This window comes from Podarcis liolepis (assembly GCF_965112155.1).
Source record: "Podarcis liolepis genome assembly, chromosome: 3".
NCBI classification, from domain to species: Eukaryota; Metazoa; Chordata; class Lepidosauria; order Squamata; family Lacertidae; genus Podarcis; species Podarcis liolepis.
The window spans coordinates 17,521,919-17,544,967 of NC_139557.1; the positions used below are offsets into that span (position 1 = coordinate 17,521,919).

The 23,049-nt window shown below is 42.4% G+C and overlaps 1 protein-coding gene across 9 annotated transcripts in view; it reads right to left on the reverse strand.

The window, feature by feature from the left end:
- Nucleotides 1-23,049, reverse strand: part of TASP1 (taspase 1) — a 66,267-nt gene that overhangs the window by 11,907 nt on the left and 31,311 nt on the right. For 7 of the 9 annotated variants that reach the window (XM_083495673.1, XM_083495670.1, XM_083495678.1 and 4 more), the window contains 3 exons: nt 20,115-20,234; nt 17,298-17,376; nt 8,885-8,995 (listed from right to left, as the gene is read on the reverse strand). In XM_083495673.1, coding sequence (XP_083351799.1) covers nt 8,885-8,995; nt 17,298-17,376; nt 20,115-20,234 — 310 coding nt within the window. The remainder of the gene's footprint in view (nt 1-8,884; nt 8,996-17,297; nt 17,377-20,114; nt 20,235-23,049) is intronic. The other 2 variants (XM_083495675.1, XM_083495674.1) reach the window with 1 other exon arrangement.

Genomic DNA, 23,049 nt, shown 5'->3' on the forward strand with positions numbered 1-23,049 from the left:
AAGCCACAAGATTAAATGCAAATGTAACAAGTTAGTTAAGGCCAAAAAGTCTTTGATCACACATTTGCTAAATGTTTATTGCCCTAAATATCGAGCAACAACAGTGAAAGACAACCATTTCATTTATTTTTACTTGAGAAAAACGTACGTTTTTGGCAATTTTTTTTAACCTCAGACAAAGATGTGTTCTTTTATCATAAGGTCTTTGAGTACTTTGCACAAAGATGGTACAAAACACTGAATGTGGATCCTGTGCAAAAGCTACTGGAGGCCAAGAGGCCTTGAGCAGCATCACTGCCTGAAACAGAGTTCAGTCTCTACACCCATCCCAAAGGAAGTGCTCAACGATTGTGGTATCCATTCCACAGACTGCCACACTCTAGCAGAAAAGTTCCTGAGATTCCACAAATCAATTAGCAATTAGTCAAGTAACATCCTGAGCAATCTAAATATTAACACTATAATTTTTTGTGGGGTGGGGTGAGGTGAGGCTAGAAACATCAATCTAGGTGGCAGCCCAATCAAGTTGTTTAACTAGCTTGTCCCACTGATTTCTATGGGACTTTAAGTGCAACTAACTTTACTTGCTTTATGGACCACTATCAACAGATGTCCTTCCGCTCATGGAAAGATTGCTTTACACCACACCAAAAAAGTGAAAACTTAGGGCCACACTACAAGTGAGTGTCATATGGTTAGCCTGGGAGTGCAAGCACTTGGAGGTGGGCATTAACCTTTTGCTCCCTGCTGCAACTCTAATCTGGAGCTGTCCCCCAACCTCTGCTATTTGCATGGGCAACAGTGCTTGTACTGGAGCCAATCTCTTCACCATGCGGGAGGAATGAGAGATTTTAAACTTCAAGCCTCTAGCTAGAACAACCAAAATGTGACAAAGCACTGTTTGTTTCATGATTGCTGCAAGATATGTCTGCAGTACACAGCTGGGTAGCTAAGGATATGAAGGTAACATAACATTAATCTTAGGGATATAGTTCAATCTATTTCAGAAAGCCATGAGCTAATTACTACTCCAAGTAACATCTACAATTAGTTTCTCCAATACTGGTGCTTAACTTTTGAAGAGCACAGTAATCGAAGTCAGTTGAAGGCAAAATGTTTAACTGATAAGCTACCTTTCACAGATAAAAACTCAGCCGTTGAACAGAACCTAGGAACCAATGTGAGCCTGGCTCACAAACAGGAACTTTGAGGCCGGGCCTGACAAATAAGGAGTACTCCAGGATCCGGGACCTTAAAAATGGGTGGGAAATATGACCTATCAAATGAACACAAAGACCCCAGGAACCCCCTAACCTTCCCAAAGAGTATCTGAGAGACCTAGGAGATTCACAGTGATAGAATCATAGAACTGTAGAGTTGGAAGTGATCCTGAGGATCATCTATGTATCTGTCCTATACGGGGATTGAACCTGCAACCGTGGTGTTATCAGAACCACACTCTAACCAACTGAACTACCCAGGCATGTCTGACTTTTTCAAGGGACAATTTTTTTATGGCCGGCTTTATGAATCAATATGCCCACCCCTCCTCAAAAGCCAAAGAGGGAACTTACTCTGGTTACAACAATTTCGAGAAGGGCTGCAGCAACCTGCTCATGGGCTTTCTCTTCATTCTGGATTTCTGAATATTTAAATTTATCTAAACAGATTGCAGGTTCCGCCCACCTTCAAAAACGAATTTTTGAATAATGCCCATCTGCCCCAGCATGACCATTGGTCAGAATGGATGGATATTGTAGTCCAACACAGTCTGGAGGGTATCAGGTTGGGGAAAGCTTTAAATACTAAAAACAAGAAGACTTCAAATACAATTTTTAACGTTAATTAACAATTCCGACATATAAATGGATAACATAACCAAGCTATCATGCTCTTTGCCATCTATCATGTTACTAGTCCTTTGTTTATGCTCCAGGCTGCAATGAATTTTCAACATGTTCTTCCCAATTCTTTTTTAAAAGCAACATTTCCCCTCCGTAACTATTTAATAACTAACATAGCTGAGTAACGTTAATTACTACGTGAATTTTATTAGGTTCATATTCAATAAAGAAATTCCTGGGTCCTAACCTCATTCTGACTTTTTCTAGTGCAATAAAGGAAACTTTGCAACATGTCATTTTCATACCAAAGCATCTTTACTGTGTAAGGGGAAAACATGTAGCATGTGATGTGCGCCTACACGCATGTGAAATTACTTGAGACGCACCATCTCTTTCCTGGGAAGGAAAGGGGGTGTCAATAAAGGAAAATCCATTTGTGAAACATCTTGGACACTTTCTGAATTTGGGTGTTTGCTAATATAAATTGTGACTAGGAAGGTCTTGTAGCCAGGACCATCAAGTAAAAGAAGTAGCATAGTACTATGCGGAAAGTGAACAGCAGTTCAAGAATACTTGTCACTCCATTTTTCGAATTCACTGACGTTTTTACTAGCAGTATTTTGAGACTTTGAAGTTTGAAATATAAATATTTCTACTACATTTCAAGCTGCATAGTAACATCTAAGCCTGTTCATAAATAAAGATTTACTCAAAAATACACGCACATAGTAAACAGCAACCATGATTTGCATCAACAGGGTGGTCAGAGGGGAAATGTTACCCAGATTTGTGTTGGGGGGAGGACACCCAACTCTAAACTTTTATTGAGAAGATTACATTATTTTCTGGAGGAAGGGATGCAGTAGAGCTAGGCTCCGATCCAAAAAGGAACCTCATAAACATGGAAGGGCAAGAGTTTTTACTTTCTGTACACTTTTCATAATAGCAGCTAATGCTGCTGAAGAGATAGGCGTGTGTTCAGTTTAAAAGGCAGCCTCCCTCCTCAGTAGTGAGTACCACTGTTGCTTTTTGTAACTGCGAATCATCTGTGTATGCTTTCAGTCTGGGGACAGGAGAAATGACCTGGAAGAGGGAGAAGAGAAGCAAGAGATGCTGATACCCACAGCATTCTCAAAATTTCTGATGTGCCCAAAGGTTCACAAAGATGCAACATCTCTTGGGGACTCATTTGAGCCAAAAAGCAGGGTAGAAAATTGACGGCAAAAAAGCAAAACAAACCAGTAGTCCTAATGGCATCTCCAAGTCCTAAAGGAGCTCTAAAGGATAGCAGCCAAAATAATCCCCCCAACCCAATGGATCAGCACAGCTGTCGAAACAAGATCAGAATTTTGTTTCACCTGATTCGTTTCCACTTCATATTAACAGAAAATGAGTTCTTAGGTGTGATGCTGGTCTACATGTATCAATCAGTGCACACATAAAACCAGTTAATTTATTGTACTATTTGACTCCTTGGTATCTACCATCAAGAACAGACTGCATGCCATCCCATTTAGTCTTATTATTCTCACACACAGATAAATACAGGCGTCTCCTCACTTACGCACATTTTGACTCATGTGCGACCGCCTATATGCACAGTGCTGGGAAATAAAGCAAACAATTTAAACTGTAAAAAGGCACAAAAACGGCAAAAATGGTACGAAACTGCAAAAATGACCCACAGCCAAGCACTAGGAAGTCTACCTCTGAATCAGAGCCAGGCCTTTCAGGGTACCAGTCTACCCCACCCTCCTTGCCGTTGTTTCTACATTGTCCTCTCCAGCGATGAGGACGATTGAGAGCCTCCATTCACGCCAGTCTGGTAAGTGCTGCTGCTTTTTAAAGGGGTTTTTTCATGAGGTTCCAGGCTTTTAGAGGGTGTTTACAGGCTTTTTAGATGGTGTTCCCCACTATTTAACATATACACGCAGTACCTGGGAACGTAACCCCTGCATAAGTGGGGAGACACCTGTATTCACATACAAATTGAGTTTTCTGTCATACCTTTATGAAACATGAATGTGGATCAACATACTGCAGTATTAAATTGGATACGTAAGAAAAGGTGTTTTTCTTCTCTGCAGTGTCTGTTGTCAGTCTTAAAGGCTATACGTTATATTGTATGTGCACAGGTGCAAATATAACATCCGCAAAGCAGTATTTGTGCTAGAAACTGTTCGAAAATGTTTTCAAAAGCCTCTACAGTGTCTGTAATGCAACAAATGCCAAAAGTAAGTCTAATAAATTTATACGGATCACCAGTTTAGTTTTCATCCTACAGAACTGTGTACACAAATACTTTCTTTTAAAGAAAAATGGTTGGCTAAATGTTATCAATTATCACACAAAAATATTGCCTTTATGCAACAGCAATATTTAGCTGGGACAACGCACTGTTTAGATGGCATATGCTCAAGGGAGACAGATGATCATGCCAATAATTCTTTGGTACCAATCAGATTCCAAGGTTTTGTTTTGTTTGTTTTTTAGAACAGCTTTTAAACCAAGTTAGATGGAAACAATCCAAAAATTCAATAGACCTTTGGCTCCGCTTGCATGGCAACAAGCAATGGGGTACAGCAAGGAAGCTTTCAGTGGGTTTTGAGACCTACTTAACAGTACGCTTTGGCGAGGTGGGGGCTGGAACAGCCAGGTCTCCACTCAAAGGTTTTTCCTTTCCATGTTAATGATGTGAATGCATGTGTTACTGTTTCTAGGTCAGAACTGAAAACAAAGTGTACTTTTTAAACTAGACTTTATAGGGTTCTAAAGTTCCATAATCAAAAGGCTTCAAGCTAGCTAATGAGTTTCATGGAGAAAAATGATGAAGGAATTTCCATTTTCCTTTTAAAAAACAATTCGCTTGCGTGCCCATGATAATGTTGGAAAGGCTGCTTGGTTCTGCATGCATGTTTCAGTATGCCTGAAGTTCCATACTTACAATTTAAAAATCATTTTGTACTTTCAGAGTATATTGAAGAAATGAAAGCATTTTCTTCAACAAAAACAAGCTCACTTGTTAGCTACTGTTAATTAGGCGTCCTGCACAGAAACAAATAATAATAACTTTCCCTGCCACTGGTTAACATTTCCCCCTTTTTTATATCATTAAGGAGGTGGTACAACAAAGGAAACAGGGTGAGCACTTCAGGACAGCAGAGAAAGCCAGTAAGAAGGTTTTGATTGACAGACCTAGACTAACACCCACACCATATAGTTAAAGCAATCTTTTACCACTTTAACATTTGTAGCTTCACCCAAAGAACTGTAGGAACTGTAGCTTAAAAGTGCTGGGAACTGTAGTTCTGTGAGAGGGTGTCCTGGCTAGACGTCATCAACCAAAAGGAAAGGCTGCTACCCAAAAACTATATGGACCTTTGATAGGTCTGTTGCTCTCCTCAACACTTCTCTAGGGCAATTTGGATTCTCCCCACACAGAATTACAGGGTGGGGCATCAACAATCAGCTAGCTGATAGGACCTCCTTCCTTCTCTTGGTTAAAAAAAAAGTATATCTGAAGGTAAAGGACTATTTAGAACGCTTCCATCTGTCTATGCCTGATGAATGATGATACCATGGGGACAGCAAGACAGCTGTTTCATTCTGAGGTTGGGGCAGCCTTTTTTGGCCACAGAAGCAGCCACCACAAAATGATGAAACTGCAAGGAGAAGATTCAAATAAATACTCCCTTTGCAAAACAATGCAAGCATTAAAAAACACACACGAAAAAACACCACTATCAGGTTTCCAAAGGTTTAAAAGTACTTTACATGCAATTCTACACATATTTCCATTGTTAGCTTCCCAATCTGCCTGCCTGCAAAACAGGATAAACATTCCACAAGCTGCATTCCACAAACTTGGCTGAATTTGAAAGGACTAGACGAGTTATAAAATCCACTGTTCTTTATGAAATATGCTTATGTATACAGAATACCATTTCCACTCTGCATCAGACCATTGTGTACATCATCCTACATCTTCATTAAACTATCTGTATAAAAAAATAAACAAACCAGGTATTCTACTGTTAATCATGATTTGTGTCCTCTGCAGTGCTTGCTATAAATATCAGATGACAAAAGACCATCTGCCACTAATTCTGCCCATCACCTTAAAAAAAAAAATCCAGATGTTTAAGTCAGGTATTCCTAAGTGGGAAGAAATATTCCCAAGCCTCTGTGGATATCTGAATTATGAAAAAAAAAGTTGGGGGGAGAAGGAGCATCAGAAGTGTGGTGGAAAAAAGCTGTACAGTGGTACCCCGCAAGACGAATGCCTCGCTAAACGAAAAACCCGCAAGACGAAAGGGTTTTCCGATTTTTAGAGGCTTCGCAAGACAAATTTCCCTATGGGCTTGCTTCGCAAGACGAAAGCCCATAGGGAAATCTCCTGGGACAGCGGGGAAGCGCAGCGCACCTTCTCCTCTGTTCCCAGACCTGTCCTGAAGGCTGTCCTGCTAAAGAGCGCCCCTCATGCGGGGCAGCAGGCTGCTATCTGCAGCTTGGAGAGCCCTGCGGGGAAGTCCTGCAGGGCTCCCCAAGCTGCAGGTGTCTGCCCCGCACAAGGGGCGCTCTGCTTAAGAGCGCCCCTCGTGTGGGGCAGCAGGCTGCTATCCGCAGCTTGGAGAGCCCTGCGGGGAAGTCCTGCAGGGCACCCCAAGCTGCAGATGTCTGCCTCGCACCGGGCAGCAGGCTGCTATCCGCAGCCTAGGCAGCCCTCCGGGAACTCTTCTGAAGGCTGGCGACGGGAGAAGGGCTTTTCTTCCCACCGCCAGCCTTCAGAAGGCTGTTCTGAAGGCTGGCGGTGGGGAGAAAAGTCCTTCTCCCCCCGCCAGCCTTCAGAAGAGGTCTGGGGACAGACTGTCCCTGGACCTGGTCTGAAGGCGGTCTCCATAGGAACGCATTAATTGATTTTCAATGCATTCCTATGGGAAACCGTGCTTCGCAAGACGAAAAACTCGCAAGAAGAAAAAACTTGCGGAACGAATTAATTTCGTCTTGCGAGGCACCACTGTATTCAGCTGCCCTTGAGGCCAATATTTTCAGTTCTGACTATCCTTTTCAGTTATTTCTTGCCGAGCTATTATTTCTCTAAAGATCTGTACTGTTATAGTAGACGTTTTAATGTTACCATAAAGCATGCTACTTTTTTAAAAAAAATAAAATTTGAGAACAAGTCATACTGTCATAAGAAGGCTATTAGCCTATTTTATTCACAGTTATTTCATAGGAGAGGGAAAACCTGCATCATACATTACACCTCAAGCAAACTTTTGTATCATTTAAAATCAACAGCAGGAAAGTTTTTAAGAAAAGAGCTATTCAGCATATGCCCAGTATTTTTGCATAACCTCTTAGGTGTACTTTTGCAAAAAGTTAGCTGTGCCGATTCCGAGAAACGGCAGCGTTTAGCAAACCATATGCTGGGGTTTCAGGATTCTTTGGACCCAACACTGAAATATTCTGTCTCTAAAAAGTTCCCTTTCAACATTTCAGCTAAAACACAGTAGGGCTCCCCCCACCTTCACACAAGGTTATCAGCACAGAAAGGCATGTGTTGTACTTTAAAAGGCTCTAAACATCCCTTTCATAAACATTCTTATAAAAATACAGTAGTGTTTTGTGAAGTAGTTACTGGGGAGGGAAACTATTCAGGATGTTGTTAAAATTACATCAAGGTCTTAATCAAGTTAAAGAGCCATTCACTTTTCCATTGTTTGTTTTGGTGACTAATGTGACAGAAGATAAACTAGAGGTTAGGACTATCTTAGATTTTGCAAAGAAGGCAGTTTTCTTTTTTAGGAGCCCTCATATAAAACAAGAGCATTAATGTCCTTTTAATCATAAATAAAACACTTATTTCCAGGAATAATGAGAGCCAAGCCAAAACAAGATCATTCTAATTCAAACACTGCTACTATGACAAGAAATCTACTCACTAATCCTCCTTCGGTCAATTCTTGAAAGGGCTTTTCTTGCCTAAAAACTAACGGCAAACTTTCAACAGCAAAAGTTGCCCATATTTAGCAAGCTATCCCAAATTGAAAATAGAAGTACTGGTAGTCATAATAGTTCAAATCAACGAGAAGTTGGTTGAAATGGTTTCATAGAAACATTCTTCATCCATATTTTCAACACATGCACACATCCCTTCAACATAATCCGTTACAACTTTTGGGTAAAATTCCATTTCTATTAAGGGCTTAGGATTTTGTTGCGAACCTCTTACACATTCAACCCCCTACACATTTTCATTTTCAAACATCCATACAACAAAGCAGGTGGGATCAAAGAATCAGAAGGATAGCACAGAAGAAAAGGTATTGAAGTAAAAAAAGTAGGAAACACAAAAGCCACCAAGATGTTCCTCAATATTGCCTATTTATATCTCTCTTTTATACTCTGAATTATTTCATGTATGCGTTATATACACTATAACTATCAGCTTGTGTCACAAGACCCCCTAACATACCAAAACCATTTCTGCTGCAACAGGCTTACAACAAAAACAACAGTCTTCTGGAACTCTGGAGTTCAACCTTCCCCCGCCCCCAATAGACTAGACTGCATTGCATTGAACAGGTATTAGTCCCCAAAAGCTAAAGCTCTAATCAATGTGTTACTCTTCCTGGTGTCACAAGCCTCATTGTTTTTTGCTGCAACAACAGAACAACATGGCTACACCTCTGGCAAGACTCACCTCACTTGATCTATAAAACATTTACTAAAAACTGCCTGTGCACAGTGAAAGGTTTAAGTGAAACTGCTTGCTCTGCAGATGTGAAGCAACACCTGTCTCCATCTAACACAGAAGGTGAGCTCCATTAATGCCAATAACCAGCACTATGAAATACTGGCTTCTTGGTGTTTAAGGGAGCATGGGGACATTCTAAGAATACCCACTTGAAGCAACGCTAGGAAGTTTGTGAAGTGGAACACTGGTACAAGTGTCACTTTGGGGAGGATCAGAAGAAAAGTAGACAGACACCAGTTCTTAGCCTCTTCAGAGATCTGCTAACAAATCTTGTACTTACTAATAAACTTGTTTTGCATAGTTTCTAGTAGAGCCTGATGAGCATCTTCATTTTGCAAAGCACACGAACATTCTCTGGCCAATAAGGTCCGTACAAGGTGCTCCCCACAACCTACACAAAACAGAACAAGCATGGTTAACCTATATCTGGACGATTGGGGAAAGCACTAAACACAAATTTTGGGGGCAAATCATTGCAATCTTGTCTCTGCGCAAATCCCAAGAAAGATTTTGAAAAGTTAAGACATATGAACAAAGCAGGAAAATAATGCAAAGGAAAAGAAAACATTTAAAAAGTGAAGGCATCAGTTTTATTCTATATTAACTCATATTTCACAATGACTTAGGATTCTACAGCACAGTGAAGGCTTTTGTGTCAAGTACAACCCAACAGGCTTACTTTCAAGAAAACGCCTACTTATTTAGGCCTCAAGTGTCAACGTACAAAGTGTTTGATAATCCTTCTCTCATCCATGCCTCCCCTAACCTCAAGTTAAGACCTTTTTTATCGATTAACTGTCAAGTCCAATTTATACAGACACTCAAGGAAGCACATAGTTGTGCATCAGTTAAAGATATACCAGTTTTAGAAATACAGAAATCCTTTTGATGTCAGAATTTTCACAGATTGGTTAGGGGGATTGGTTAAGAGCCAGTATAACTAAGTTTAAGGCAACATTACTCTTCTCACTCACCTCAACCAGATGCCAGGAAAGCCATTAACTGGAAAACCCTCCTATTCCCATTTTAAAGGGTTAAAAAGCTACACCCTAGGTCTGTACAGTGGAAACTCGGGTTTCGGATGTAATCCGTGACGGAGGCATGTCTGCAACCCGCAGTGTTCATAACCTGCAGCGCCGCGCCTGCGCGTGACACGATTTAACACTTATGCACATGCACGAGTGCGAAACCCGGAAGTAACCCTTTCCGGTACTTCCGGGTTTCCTGCGGTCCACAACCTGAAAATGCATAACCCGAAGCGTTTGTAACCCGAGGTACCACTGTACTTTTAATGAAAGTAGGGCAGAACATTTTCCAGAATGGTGTCTGACTCAAGCACACCAGCAAGCACCTTTGCTTTGTCATTTCAATATATTTAGTTATGATTTCTGTGATTTTTAAGACCACAGATGCTCCTAATCAACTTTATTCCCAATGCCATTCTTAGGACAGAGGCTTCATTCAAGGTGGCAGATATTTTTCAGCATGAATGCTGGTAACAACAATGATAGCTGACTAACATAGCATAACTGTGCAACAATGGGCTCAGACAGAGTAAAGGTGAACCTGTTTCTCAAACTGAATGGAACAGACAGGATCCCAGAAATTTAGTCAGCTGCAAACCTTGGATTCAGCAGTAAGAGTTTGCCAGCTGTAATACACCCAGTCCTTTTCATCTCCAAGTTTGTTGGCAGACTTCAAGGAATTCCAGAACACAGCCGGGCAGCAAAGACACACCCTCTGACTTTACCAGCCGATGGCAGATGAGCAGAAAGATATTTTATGCTGATCATTTTTGCGCATTCTATCCATAGATGTACGGCTGGTAAAAAAAAACACCTCTGTATGCCACAGAAAACGTGTGTTATGGCTTCCTCCCTTGTAAATGCTCTACCTGAGCTATGACTAACTTATATGCTTTAAAAACAAAATAAACCTTGCATGACGACTTATTTCTACCACATATGCAACACAGGAGTGTCTCTAAATACTGGCCTCGCTCTCAGATTGCACCAAACCTGTGTCTGAACTATACCACTTCAGACTCCAAGTGCTCACGTAAGTGAACTCTCTCTCCACACATAAAACTAGGGTCTAGACTTCCCGGACATCATTTTTGAATGGAGAATAATTCAGTTGTGTGAGCCGCCACCAGTATCCCAATGTGTCTGCAGAACTGGATTGTCTACTTTCAATACAGTACTGCACTAATATGTTAGGAAAATATTTTTATTTGGCAAGGGACAAAAGAGAGAGAAAAGAAACACGCCTTTAAGTTAATTTGGCTCATAATATACTGGGCTAAAAGGAGAACACACACCAAGATTTTTTAATCCCCATAAATTCAGCCAAAAATTCACTGTTCCAACTGACTTCTAGCCATTAAAATGGATTCAATGTGAAGGACTTGCACAACCCCAGAGAAAGACTCTGGAAGTCCTTCCAGATATGACCATAAGGTATACATAAAGGATAAGAAACCACCAGGAGAAGTTACCCAGATTTGAAAGTGATGCTTTTGGAATGGTACATGAATGAGATGTATTCAGGTCGCTCAAAACAGTTTATTTTTACCTGGCTTTCTTTCCTCCCCTCCCCTCTAGATTTCAAGTGCTCTGGGTTAGTTTACACCATATATTTCCTCTCACTTCAATCCTTTCAGCAAAACCTGTGAATTCAGAATTTGGCCTGCCAACTTGCCAGTGTTAGGACTGTTTGGCAAAGGCTGCAATCCTAGACACACATACCATAATGGGATTTTCTTTTTAAAAATGGTTAGGATTGTGCTGAAAGTTGCATTACCTTCAAAGAGGATGGCCATATGAAAAAGAGGACAGGCCTGCTGCATCTTTAATGGTTGTGTAGAAAAGGGAATTTCAGCAGGTCAATCATGTCATGCAGTTGCCATGTCTGTTTTCATCTGAACATCCTACCTCCAAGTAATATGGAAGGTTTTGCTTGGATTTTATTTCTCTGCACTGCAAATGAATAATTTTGCTGTGAGGTGTTTCTGTGCACTATGTGCAATGTCTATACCTGAAGGATTGTCTCACATAAATCCAGTTGGTCACTGCACTCTGCAGGCAAGGGAGGATCTTCTACAGATACCATATTGTCAGGAGATCCATTTCACACCATGTAAGGATCAGGCATTTAATATCATTGCAACTACCCTTTGGAAATTCTTCCCTTTTCAATTTTAGACAGGCACCGTTTGTTGACTTTTCAGCACCTACTGAAGACCTTCCTCTTCTAGCAAGCCATTTAAGGCAAGACCTTTCTCAGTCTGGATCTGTACTGGAATTTTAATGATTTTACAGTCGTACCTCGGCTCTCAAACGCCTTGGGAGTCGAACATTCCAGCTCCCGAACGGCACAAACCCAGAAATGAGTGTTCTGGTTTTTGAACGTTCTTTTGGAAGCTGAACATCTGGCGGGCTTCTGATTGGCTGCAGGAGCTTCCTGCAGCCAATCAGAAGCCGCACTTTGGAAGTCGAACGTTTCGGAAGTCGAACGGACTTCCGGAACGGATTCTGTTCAACTTCCAAGATACAACTGTATTTGCTTGTTGTTCACTGCCCTGGGCTCCTTTGATAGGGATATAAAATTAAATTATTATTTCAGTACATAATCTATGCTGCACCAGCCCAGCAAAGTATCATTGGAAAGCCAGCCTTAGATCAGGGCAATGCCACCTCTTCTACAATCTGCCTCTGAACTTTATTTACTTGAGGCGTCCCACAAATGCAGAATATTTTATGCTACAATTGTGTTTTTTTAATCTGTTGGATTTATTGGCCACTTTACTGTTTTTATATTTTTATTTTAGCTGTTGCTGGTTTGACTGCTTTATCTGCTGTATTATCTGACTATTTTATGCTGTTCTAAGCTTTGTTTGTTCTTGTCACTTTTTATTGTTATTTGATAATTTTATTCTGTCATAAGGTGCTTTAAACAGCAATTAGCCAAAAAAAAAAAAAAAAAAGGTAGAGGGTATACATTTCAGAAAACAAGTAACTATTGGGTATATTCAAACTTCCCCAGATGATTTTGTATTTCCCTCACGGGGCAAGCAGCAGATAAGTGTGTGTGTGTGTGTGTGTGTGTGTCCGTGCACATTCAACACCTCCTCCTCCAGCCACCTCTTTAATAAAACTGGCAGCCCCGTGTGGTTTCAACCCGAGGAAAGAAAACCTTGTGGATCTCCTGCATAACGTGGAGTTTGGTTCTCATTTACTCATTATAATGAGTTGCTTCCAAAGTTGGAGGAAGCATTTACAGGCACAGTGTACATTACAGTAGTCCTCAAAATGTATCTAACATCTTTTGCTTTGCCATTATTAAGCCAGGAAATCATTTATAGAGGGCACACCATTCAGTTCTGGCAGTATTTCAGGTACTTTACAATGAAACACTGAAAACATGCAAAGTTTAACTGTTAACAGTGTAACCCGCTTTATCAGTTTCCATGACCATTTACTACCATATGTATTGTTTCTCGTTTGAGCTTGTCACAAAGCCCAGCACCTACACCATGCTCTCCCCCTAAGCAGATTTCTGCACTTTAAAGTAACCACAACAAGAGCCTTAAAAAAACCTCAGCATAGGATAAAGTAAAACATTACTTATTATTCCAGCCCTGCACCTCAGAGTCCTCTAGCAATGGAATAAAGATGGCATAGCAAAGAACTTCTGTAAAGCAAAAGGGTTTCAGAGCAGCATGTCACAGAAACTGTTTTCTGCTTCTTTTGATGGGCTTTCCTTTCAAGTCAGGAAATTAGAAGCAGGTGTGTCAGAGGGCACCCACATTCATACACCACACTGAAACACACACGTTTTCAATTTTCAAACATGAAAGCAACTCCTATTGAACGGAGGGAGAAATGAAAACCCAGGGCCCTCTTTCTGCAAGCCATATGCAAAAGGCTATGGGGGAGAAAGTCAGGCAGGCAGCATGTTAATAGCTTGTGAGCTATTGTTAGATACTCTTGCCGCAACAGCAAAACAGCTCTGGAATCTAAACAAAAACAGAACTGCACACAAAGACATTAAAATTGTTATCTGCTATGCAACACGATTAAAAAAAACAATCAGCATTGTATACTACTTCAGAGGTGGCACTCATTAGTATATCAAAACTTGCTATGTAGTATTTTGAAAAGAGTTTCTCAACGTAGCCTTTTAAGTCACAAAGATAAATAGTAAATAATAAATAAATAAAACCACACACGTGTACATACTATAGTATCTCCCTATTCTCCCTGCTGTTTTCAAGGAACAATTCTTGTTAAAACTCTCTTCTCCTCTCTCTCTATATATATACATATGATACTGTAGATGCAAACCAATTTTGAAAAGATTTCAACATTGTTGAAAGATAATTTTTGGAATAATGCAATTAGGAACAAGCATGCTGCTTAAAAACTCTGGTAGGTAGGAAGAAACTCTGTTAGCATGATTTAGATAAATCAATTGTTATCAATTGTCAGGAGCTAACAGAAGGGTTATACCGATCATTATGATTTACAGTGGTGCCCCGCAAGGCGAATGCCTCGCAAGGCGAAAAACTCGCTAGGCGAAAGGGTTTTCCGTTTTTGCATTGCTTCGCTAGACGAATTTCCCTATGGGCTTGCTTTGCAAGATGAAAACGTCTTGCGCTTTCTTTTTAAAGCCGCTTGAAGAGGCGCAGTTGCGACGGACCGTGCTTCACAAGACGAAAAACATCGCAAGACAAAAAGACTCGCGGAATGAATTCTTTTCGTCTTGCGAGGCACCACTGTATGCAACATAGAGCAGTAGAGGGGAAAGACAGGTCACTGTCTTGACAAGTTTAAACTCTACAATATGACAGTAAGGAGTGAAGAAAAGGAAGCAAGAGAGAGGCAAGATATTTAGAGTATGAGATGGTGTTACTACAGTAGTGGAAAGAAAGCACAATTTGCATTCTAACACACCCCCCCCCCAAAAAAAACACCTCTACTAGAACTACATTTTAAATGAAAATCTATGACTAGCCTTGTTCAGGATTCCTAACAATATAGACTGCATTATCCCTCATATGCAAAGCAGACTGCTGCAACCTACAGGGCAGTTTCTCCTGCAAATTCCAAAGATCTCAGAAGCTCACTCTGCAGTAACTTGGAACAGGGTTTTTAGTGTGGCTGCCCCTATTCTACAGAATAGAATTCCCATCGAGATACGACAAGCGCTCACCCCTTTCTTCGCATAAGTATTAATGCTTACATAAAGAATACACATTCCACGTGGCTCCTTAAAACAAGTTACAGTACTTCTCAATAGCAAGGAAGATAAAGCCAAAGTTAATTTTCCATTACAGCACCTCCAAATTTTGAAATGAGTTTATTAGGAACCATTGGTATAGTCAGTGCCTCTCCCCACTTTTTGTGTGTGTAAAATACGAGCTGTTGGTACTCATATCTTGATAAAGCCACCTTCAAACCATGGTTTAAAATTACAATTAAATCAAGGCTAACTAAATTGGGGTTCAGAAATAAGCGATATACAGAAAAGGTAAGCTTCCAATCTCCTTCTCATGGCTGCACTGGAAAAGAAGCAAAGGGGGAGCACAAAAGTCCAAGGTTTGGTCATGCAGTACTAATCATTTAGTTTTGCGTCGTTAAATGCACAGATAAATGTTTCATAACTATTTGTTCTTTAATCTGGATCAAGCATGATTTTTTGCTGCATTTTGCATGTACCGTATTTTTCGCCCTATAGGACGCACTTTTTCCCCTCCAAAAATGAAGGGGAAATCTGGGTGCATCCTATGGGGCGAATGCAGGCTTTCGCTGAAGCTTGGAGAGCGAGAGGGGTCGGTGCGCACTGACCCCTCTCACTCTCCAGGCTTCAGGAAGACATCCGCAGCCTAGGCAGCCCTGTGGGAGTTCCCGCAGGGCTGTCTAGGCTGCGGATAGTAGCCTGCTTCCCGGAGCGCCGGGCGCGCTGAAAGCAGAGCTCCCGGCGCTTCGGGAACACATCCGCAGCCTAGGCAGCCCTGCGGGAGGTCCCGCAAGGATGTCTAGGCTGCGGATAGCAGCCTGCTTCCCAGAGCGTCGGGCGCCCTGAAAGCAGAGCACCCGGCGCTTCGGGAACACATCCGCAGCCTAGGCAGCCCTGCGGGAGGTCCCCGCAGGGCTTCCCACGCTGTGGATAGCAGCCTGCCGCCCGGCGGGCGAGACGCCCTGAAGCAGAGTGCCCCGCGCGCTGGACAGACATCCGCAGCGTAGGGAGCCCTGCAGGAGTTCCCCGCAGGGCTCCCCACACTGCGGATAGCAGCCTGCCGCCCGGTGGGCGGGGCACCCTGAAGCAGGGCGCCCCTCGCGTCGGGCAGACATCGGCCAGCCCCACAAGCTCGGGGGACAGCAGGGAGGCGCAGCGCCGCCATCCCACTGTTCCTCGACCTGGTTCGGTTTCCCCGACCTGCTTTTGGGGGGGAAATAAAGGAAAAAGTTTTTCCCTTTATTTCTCCCCAAAAAACCTAGGTGCGTCCTATGGGACGGAGCGTCCTATGGGACGAAAAATACGGTACAGTGGTGCCTCGCAAGACGAAATTAATTCGTTCCGCAAGTCTCTTCGTCTTGCGGTTTTTTCGTCTTGCGATGCACGGTTTCCCATAGGAATGCATTGAAAATCAATTAATGCGTTCCTAGGGAAACCGCCTTCAGACCAGGTCCGGGGACAGTCTGTCCCCGGACCTCTTCTGAAGGCTGGGGGGGGGGGACAAGGGCTTTTCTTCCCACCCCCAGCATTTTAAAAAACCCCGGGACAGCGGAGGACTTCTCCGCTGTCCGGGCGATCTTAAAATGCTGGCGGGCGGCATTTTAAAATCGCCCCGGACAGCGGAGGACTTCTCCGCTGTCCGGGGCAATTTAAAAGCCCCTGGGAAGGCAGGCAGGGGGGACAAAGACTTTTGCCCCCCGCCAGCCTTCAGAAGAGGTCCTGGACCTCTTCTGAAGGCGGGCGGGGGGCGAAAGTCTTTGCTCCCCCCGCCTGCCTTCAAAAGGTGTCCCCGCGGCAGCGGGAGGTGTCCCCTGCCCCCCGCCCGGCTTCGGAGCACCGGGAGAAGCGATCTCCCCGCAGCCCCTTGCTTCAAAAGAGGTCCGAGGGCAGCGGGGAAGAAGCGCTTCGCTTCCCGCTGCCCCCGGACCTCTTTTGCAGCAAGGGGCTGCGGGGAGATCGCGATCTCCCCTCAGCCCCTTGCTGCAAAAGACGTCCGGGGGCAGCGGGGAAGCGCTTCGCTTCCCGCTGCCCCCGGACCTCTTTTGAAGCAAGGGGCGGTGGGGAGAAGCGATCTCCCCGCAGCCCCTTGCTTCAAAAGAGAAGATCCGCTGTCCCCGGGGCAAGCTTCGTTTTGCGAAGCAAGCCCATAGGGAAATTCGTCTTGCGAGGCAACTCGAAAACGAAAAAACCTTTCGTTTTGCGAGTTTTTCGTCTCGCGAGGCGTTCGTCTTGCGGGGTACCACTGTATCTGTATATCAAAGTTTATCTGCACATTTATGATTATGGTAACAGCATCATCTTCCCATTAATGTGAATCTGAATAAGTAAGATAATGGAAACAGTAGAATCTATTCCAGTACTTCATATAGGTTCATCCATAAGAATATACTTCAAATAGCTGTATATAGAAGGAAAATATGTTCCGGTGAAATATTTGTAAGAACAGCAAATACCTGAGGTACTCACAGCTGTAGAGTAAGGGTTCTGAATTCCCAAGTTTTCAGCCCAGCACCCACATCCGTAAAGAGCTGCCTGACAGAAGAAGAAAGAGAGAGAACTATTTGCCCTTTTACACCAAGTAAAACTTTTGGGTAAAGAATCATTTCCTTTGTTCATCTGCAAAAGGTGCCATATACCTCTATTTTGGTAAGAATTGTATAGTCAGGTCTTTCATCCATGTGATTCAAATGGATGGCCCATTTTAGATATAATGATCTCAGTCCAATGCAAGCAAGTGGTGGATGATTCTATGTTAGGTCCATAGAATACAGATGAGAACCCATTACCAAGCCTACATGGTAACAGTGGTGAAGACAGTGTATAAACCATACTTCCCTGTCATCACTGCATCTTCAGCATGCCATCTTGTGGTGCTTTTTCCAGGAAGTCTGGGGGTTTCTCCAGCTTGGCCTACATAGAAATGTGTAAGTACCCTCAAGGGCACGCTGTAACATGTTCGCTAAGTACTTTGAATTCAACTTGACATGGATGCCACTAGTTTGGCACTTCAATCCAGGGAGGTATCCAGAACACTTAGCTGGCCCTTCCCTCCTCATGCAGCTAGCAGAGGGGGATTAACTAGCTGGATCCAGGCAGTGTTAGAAACTGAGATACGAAAAGTAGGAGCTAAATGGCACCTTAAACCTAGGTTATACAAAGCTGAAAATGAATGAACTGCAGCTAAATTATTATTTTTGCATGTTCTAGTCCTTCCCCTGCCCACCCCCCTAATTTTTAAAAGAGGGCCTCTTCTCCAGTCTTCAGAGAGTAGCTGGAAGTGGGGAGGCAGAAAAAGGTCCTCTTTCCTTGCACTCTGCAGTTTTAATCTGAAATCTTAGGCGCAGTACTGCGCCCAGAGCTCAGAAACTGCTCATGCTAATAAAATTCCCTGTCGCAAAATGCGCCTAGAACAATGAGAATTTTGAACACTGGATCCAGGGAGTGATAAATATCTTAGAAAAGAGAGGGTGATCCCTGGCACCCTGAAATAAGCAGTTAAGAGACCACTCCTAAAGGAGGTCTCTCCAAACCTTGAAAAATGTGATCACTGTAGGGCGATCACAAACACCCTTTTTGAGCAAGATGCTCAAGCAGTTGGTTGCTGGACAGCTCCAGGAACTCTAAAAATGGTACTGATTATCTAGACCCATTTAAATGTGGTTTCAGGTGTCACACTCTGCAATAAGTCAGTTATGATTTTGCAAAATCAGAATCTGAAAATTTTGTGAATATACTCAAGTATTTTTATGAAGGTTTCGACCTACGTTGTACTATTAGTATTTTAAATGTAATGAATTATAAACTGTATGAATGAGAAAGGCAAATGATTTCAAACAAAAGTGGGCTCTGCAAGAGCCAAAGAGGGGAAGTAAGTTGTAGCTGCTAATGGCGCTTCAAATAAATAGGACTTTGCCTTTAAGCAAAACAATCAGATCAAAGGAAAAGAACATTCCTTGGACGATGAAATGGCATGTTCTAGGGTGCATGTGTCCATTTGCCTAGAGGCACTCTGATCAGGCCAAAAGTTTATGACCTGTAGTTACATATCAACAAAAAGTCTTCCAGTCCAAGATAATGTCTGCAATCAAGAAATCAGTCTAATGCCACATATCAAGAGACTAAGCAAAGTGTAAGAACTCTCGGCACTTGGTCACTCCTAGGATAAAAGCCTGTGAAGCAGCTGAAGGAGCAGTGTGAAGCTTCCACCACCATCACCCAGCTGCCTTCACTTCTCTGTGCTCCTAGTCTGGACATCTAGTTAGATAAAGCAATGACCTAACACGTGGAAGATTGGGAGCCCTGGAATACTATTACCAATAATGTGTTTAAGGTGGTTTTGCTGCTTTTTTTAAAAAAAATACACAAATTGGTACAATTGCTGCTGGTCTCTGATTTCCTATTCTGCAAGATCTGCCCCCTGCTTTGCTGGCCTATTTCCAGCTTCCTGGGCAGGTGGGGCCCTGACTTACTCTAATTACAAAAGACAATGCTGAAGGGGCCAGAGACCATCTTAACTGCGCGTTCTGCTATCAGGATACTTTCCAGAAGAGGAACTCTGGGTGTTATGGTCAAGAAAGCCCTGTCCCATGTAGCTACCAACCATACTTCAGACAGCAGTGGAATGTGGAACATCTCAATCAGCAAATCAGCAGTATTTTATGTACCCTAGACCCATACCCTCGGATTGCGGGTGGTGCTGTAGTCTAAACCACTGAGCCTAGGGCTTGCCAATCCAAAGGTCTGCAGTTCGAATCTCTGCAACAGGGTGAGCTCCCGTTGCTTGGTCCCAGCTCCTGCCAACCTAGCAGTTCGAAAGCACATCAAAGTGCAAGTAGATAAATAGGAACCACTCCAGCGGGAAGGTAAACAGCGTTTCCGTGCACTGCTCTGGTTTTGCCAGAAGCGGCTTAGTCATGTTGACCACATGACCCGGAAAAACTGTCTGCGGACAAACGTCAGCTCCCTCGGCCAATAAAGTGAGATGAGTGCCGCAACCCCAAAGTCATTCGCAACTGGACTTAACTGCCAGGGGTCCTTTACCTTTGTTTGTTTTTTACATAGATCCATACCCAAAATTATGATTCTGCTTATGGTATCGAGCTTTTGGCTGATTCCCACTTACAATGATTTATCATGTAAAACACAGCTTTCTCATAAACACTACTTTTCCTAAGTTGTAAAGAATGTCACCCAGCCACTTCTCTCTTTCACAGCAAGTTGGGAACACAGGGTAAAATGCAACTCAACAGGAAAGCCCTACTAAGACCTACCTGACCAACTCGTCCAGGGTGCTTCAAGGCTAAGCCTCCACTGGACACTGCAGCAGCGACATTTCCTTCCTGGTCAACAACAACTGCTCCAACGGTATCCAGTGTTCCTGAGTCATTCTCCTATGTGACAGGGAAACAAAGACACTGAAAACATACAGACTTGACAGTATTTTGATGCCTCCACAGATGAAGACATGACTGGTTCACAGAGCCAGCAACACAGCGTGGGACCATTTATATCTCTTCACTCAGCCTGGATCCATTCCATATCCATTCTTTAAAATCATATGCCAAGGTAATTACTATGTAGCTCTTCTATCCAAGGTATAAAAATATACAGGGGAGCAGGCTTTTTCAGCAGTGGCACCAGAGTTAGGGAATAGCTGCCCTTACATCTCTGCCCAATCGTCAAGGTCTTTGGGGGAGTCACTCCTAGTGGCAACCCATGGCTTAGATGCAGACATTCAGCTTCTTCCCTATCGCACTTCCAGTACCTACTGAAGACTTCTTTTTTTTCTTTCAGCAAGCATGTTAATCATAGAATCATAAAAACATAGAATCATAGAGCTATAGAGTTGAAAGAATCATCTAGTCCAACACTCTAGAATGCAGGAGTTTCAACCAAAACATTCATGACAGATGGACTGTCACAAAGTTCTTCCTGATACTTAGTCAGCATCTCTTTTTTTATCTCTATTGTATTTATAGAGTTTGATGTACATGTCTTAGAGACAGCTAATTAAGAAGTATATAAATTGTTGAAATAAAAAAATAAAATAAGGAGGTTCACCTGGGGCTATCATTGCTATTATTTTTCTTTACCTAGGCATTAACAGATTTTACTAATTTAAAATGAGAAAAATCTGACATTTTATTGTTCTTTAATATTTATTTTGTGCTGTATACCGGCACCATATCTTAAATATGAACGGCAGTGTAAAATGTGTAAAAAAATAAAGCAATTATCCAATAGCTGTTGTCTGTACTCAGGGGCTAAAGGAAACTTATCTATTAAAGTTATTTCCCTTTACTTGTCAACCAGACTTCCTGTCTGATCCTGTCTTGCAAGTTTGTTTCCTTTTTCTTAACACCGTTAATACAGTTGCGACTTGACTTCAAGGAGCAACTCATAGAAGTGGTAGCCTTATTTGAGGTTTTTAAAGACTTTGGTGATTTTTGAAGCTTTTCCAAAACTTTCCCGACACCGTGCTTCGCAAGACGAAAAAAATCGCAAGACGACAAAACTCGCGGAACGAATTAATTTTGTCTTGCGAGGCACCACTGTACTCCAAAAGGGCTCACCACAGTTCTTCCTTTGATCTGAATGACATTAATGCCAAGTGAGAATAAAAAACAGTAAAACTAAGCTGTTCTATTTTGCCAGAGGGAGGCTCAAACTGGTTTTTAAAAGTTAGAAGGTTTATTAGGAAAACATTTGAGAACCATTAACTGAGATTAAAGCTCTTGTAGCTTGTGGGCATAATCGCATTCCATTCAAAAGAATACACCCATTGCCAATTAATTAACCCTAATCACCCACAAGCTCTGTCTTCACAATCAATAGCAAAAAAGTCAGGATCACACACTCACTCACCTTTATTGCACTGAAAGCATGGAGAGAGGAGGTCTCTCCTTTTAGAATTCTTTAATCACACAGACTTGCATAATTTTCAGAATGTGCCCAAAGCAGTAATTGTTACTAAACGTTATTCAGCCTCTCTATTAAAGTTAATGAGGCTAATGGAGGAGTCTTTAGATCAACTCTACAGATGGCTAATCTTGTGTATGCCAAAACAGAGCAAAAGACACACTCTTGAACATCAAACTTATCTCTCTCCCACACAGGAAGTAAAAATAATAATAATGGGTTAGATAACAAGGTGCCTAGCATGAGTGGAAGGGGACCTGGATTTCACACGGAACGCCGTTTACCTTCCCGCTGGTAAGCGGTCCCTATTTATTTACTTGCACCCGGGGGTGCTTTCGAACTGCTAGGTTGGCAGGCGCTGGGACCGAGCGACGGGAGCGCACCCTGCTGCAGGGATTCGAACCGCCAACCATGCGATCGGCAAGTCCTAGGCGCTGAGGTTTTACCCACAGCGCCACCCGCGTCCCTCTGGAGGGTAGGGGGACCCAACAGACCAGGAAGGAAGGTGGCATACTTGACTACAAAGAGAAATATCCTTTCCTTCCCCAACTGGCAGCCTCTACAGGATTATAGTTCCTTCTGTGAACAGAAGGAGTCATTCCATTTGCAGAAGAGTAACTGTGGATCAAATCCTGCACCAGTGTCATAAGGCAGGGGGAGAGGAAGGGGAAATTCCATTGGTCAAAGAAATCTCAAATATTTAAGAAGACAATGTAAGTCTAACACAATAATTAAACAATTCATTTTTTAAAAAATGAACTGTTCAGTCTGTTAACAAAAGACATTTGGAATCCAGTTACTTATTTATTCAATTATCTAAATCACAGCTTGCGTTAGAGTACATATACTACTATGGAGTTCACAAGGCAATTTTAAAACCTGGCTTCAATTTCCAAATTATAACTGGAACATAATTATCTCACTATGTAAAAATGAATTTACGTACACTCAAAATTATTAAGCACTAAAGAAGCTATAGTACAATGCAACAGAAGTTATTTCATGCTCTGCTAGAAACTGGTCCCATTTGCATGTAATGGTAAGCCAAGACTCACCCAGAAAATTTCAAGTGGTCAGTGGGGACAGGGAAACGGGTTTGGAACTGCTGCCCTAAAGTATTGTCAAAAGACCCTCCAAATCTCAAATAGCAGGTTGGTAAGTCCATGTACTGGCATATGTAAGCATTGACTTGACCTTTAATATATAAATTGTACTGAAATCCCTCTTTCCTTAGTTTTATGTTTTCAAGGCTCCTAGTCTTTTTGGATATAAAACGTAAGCAATACT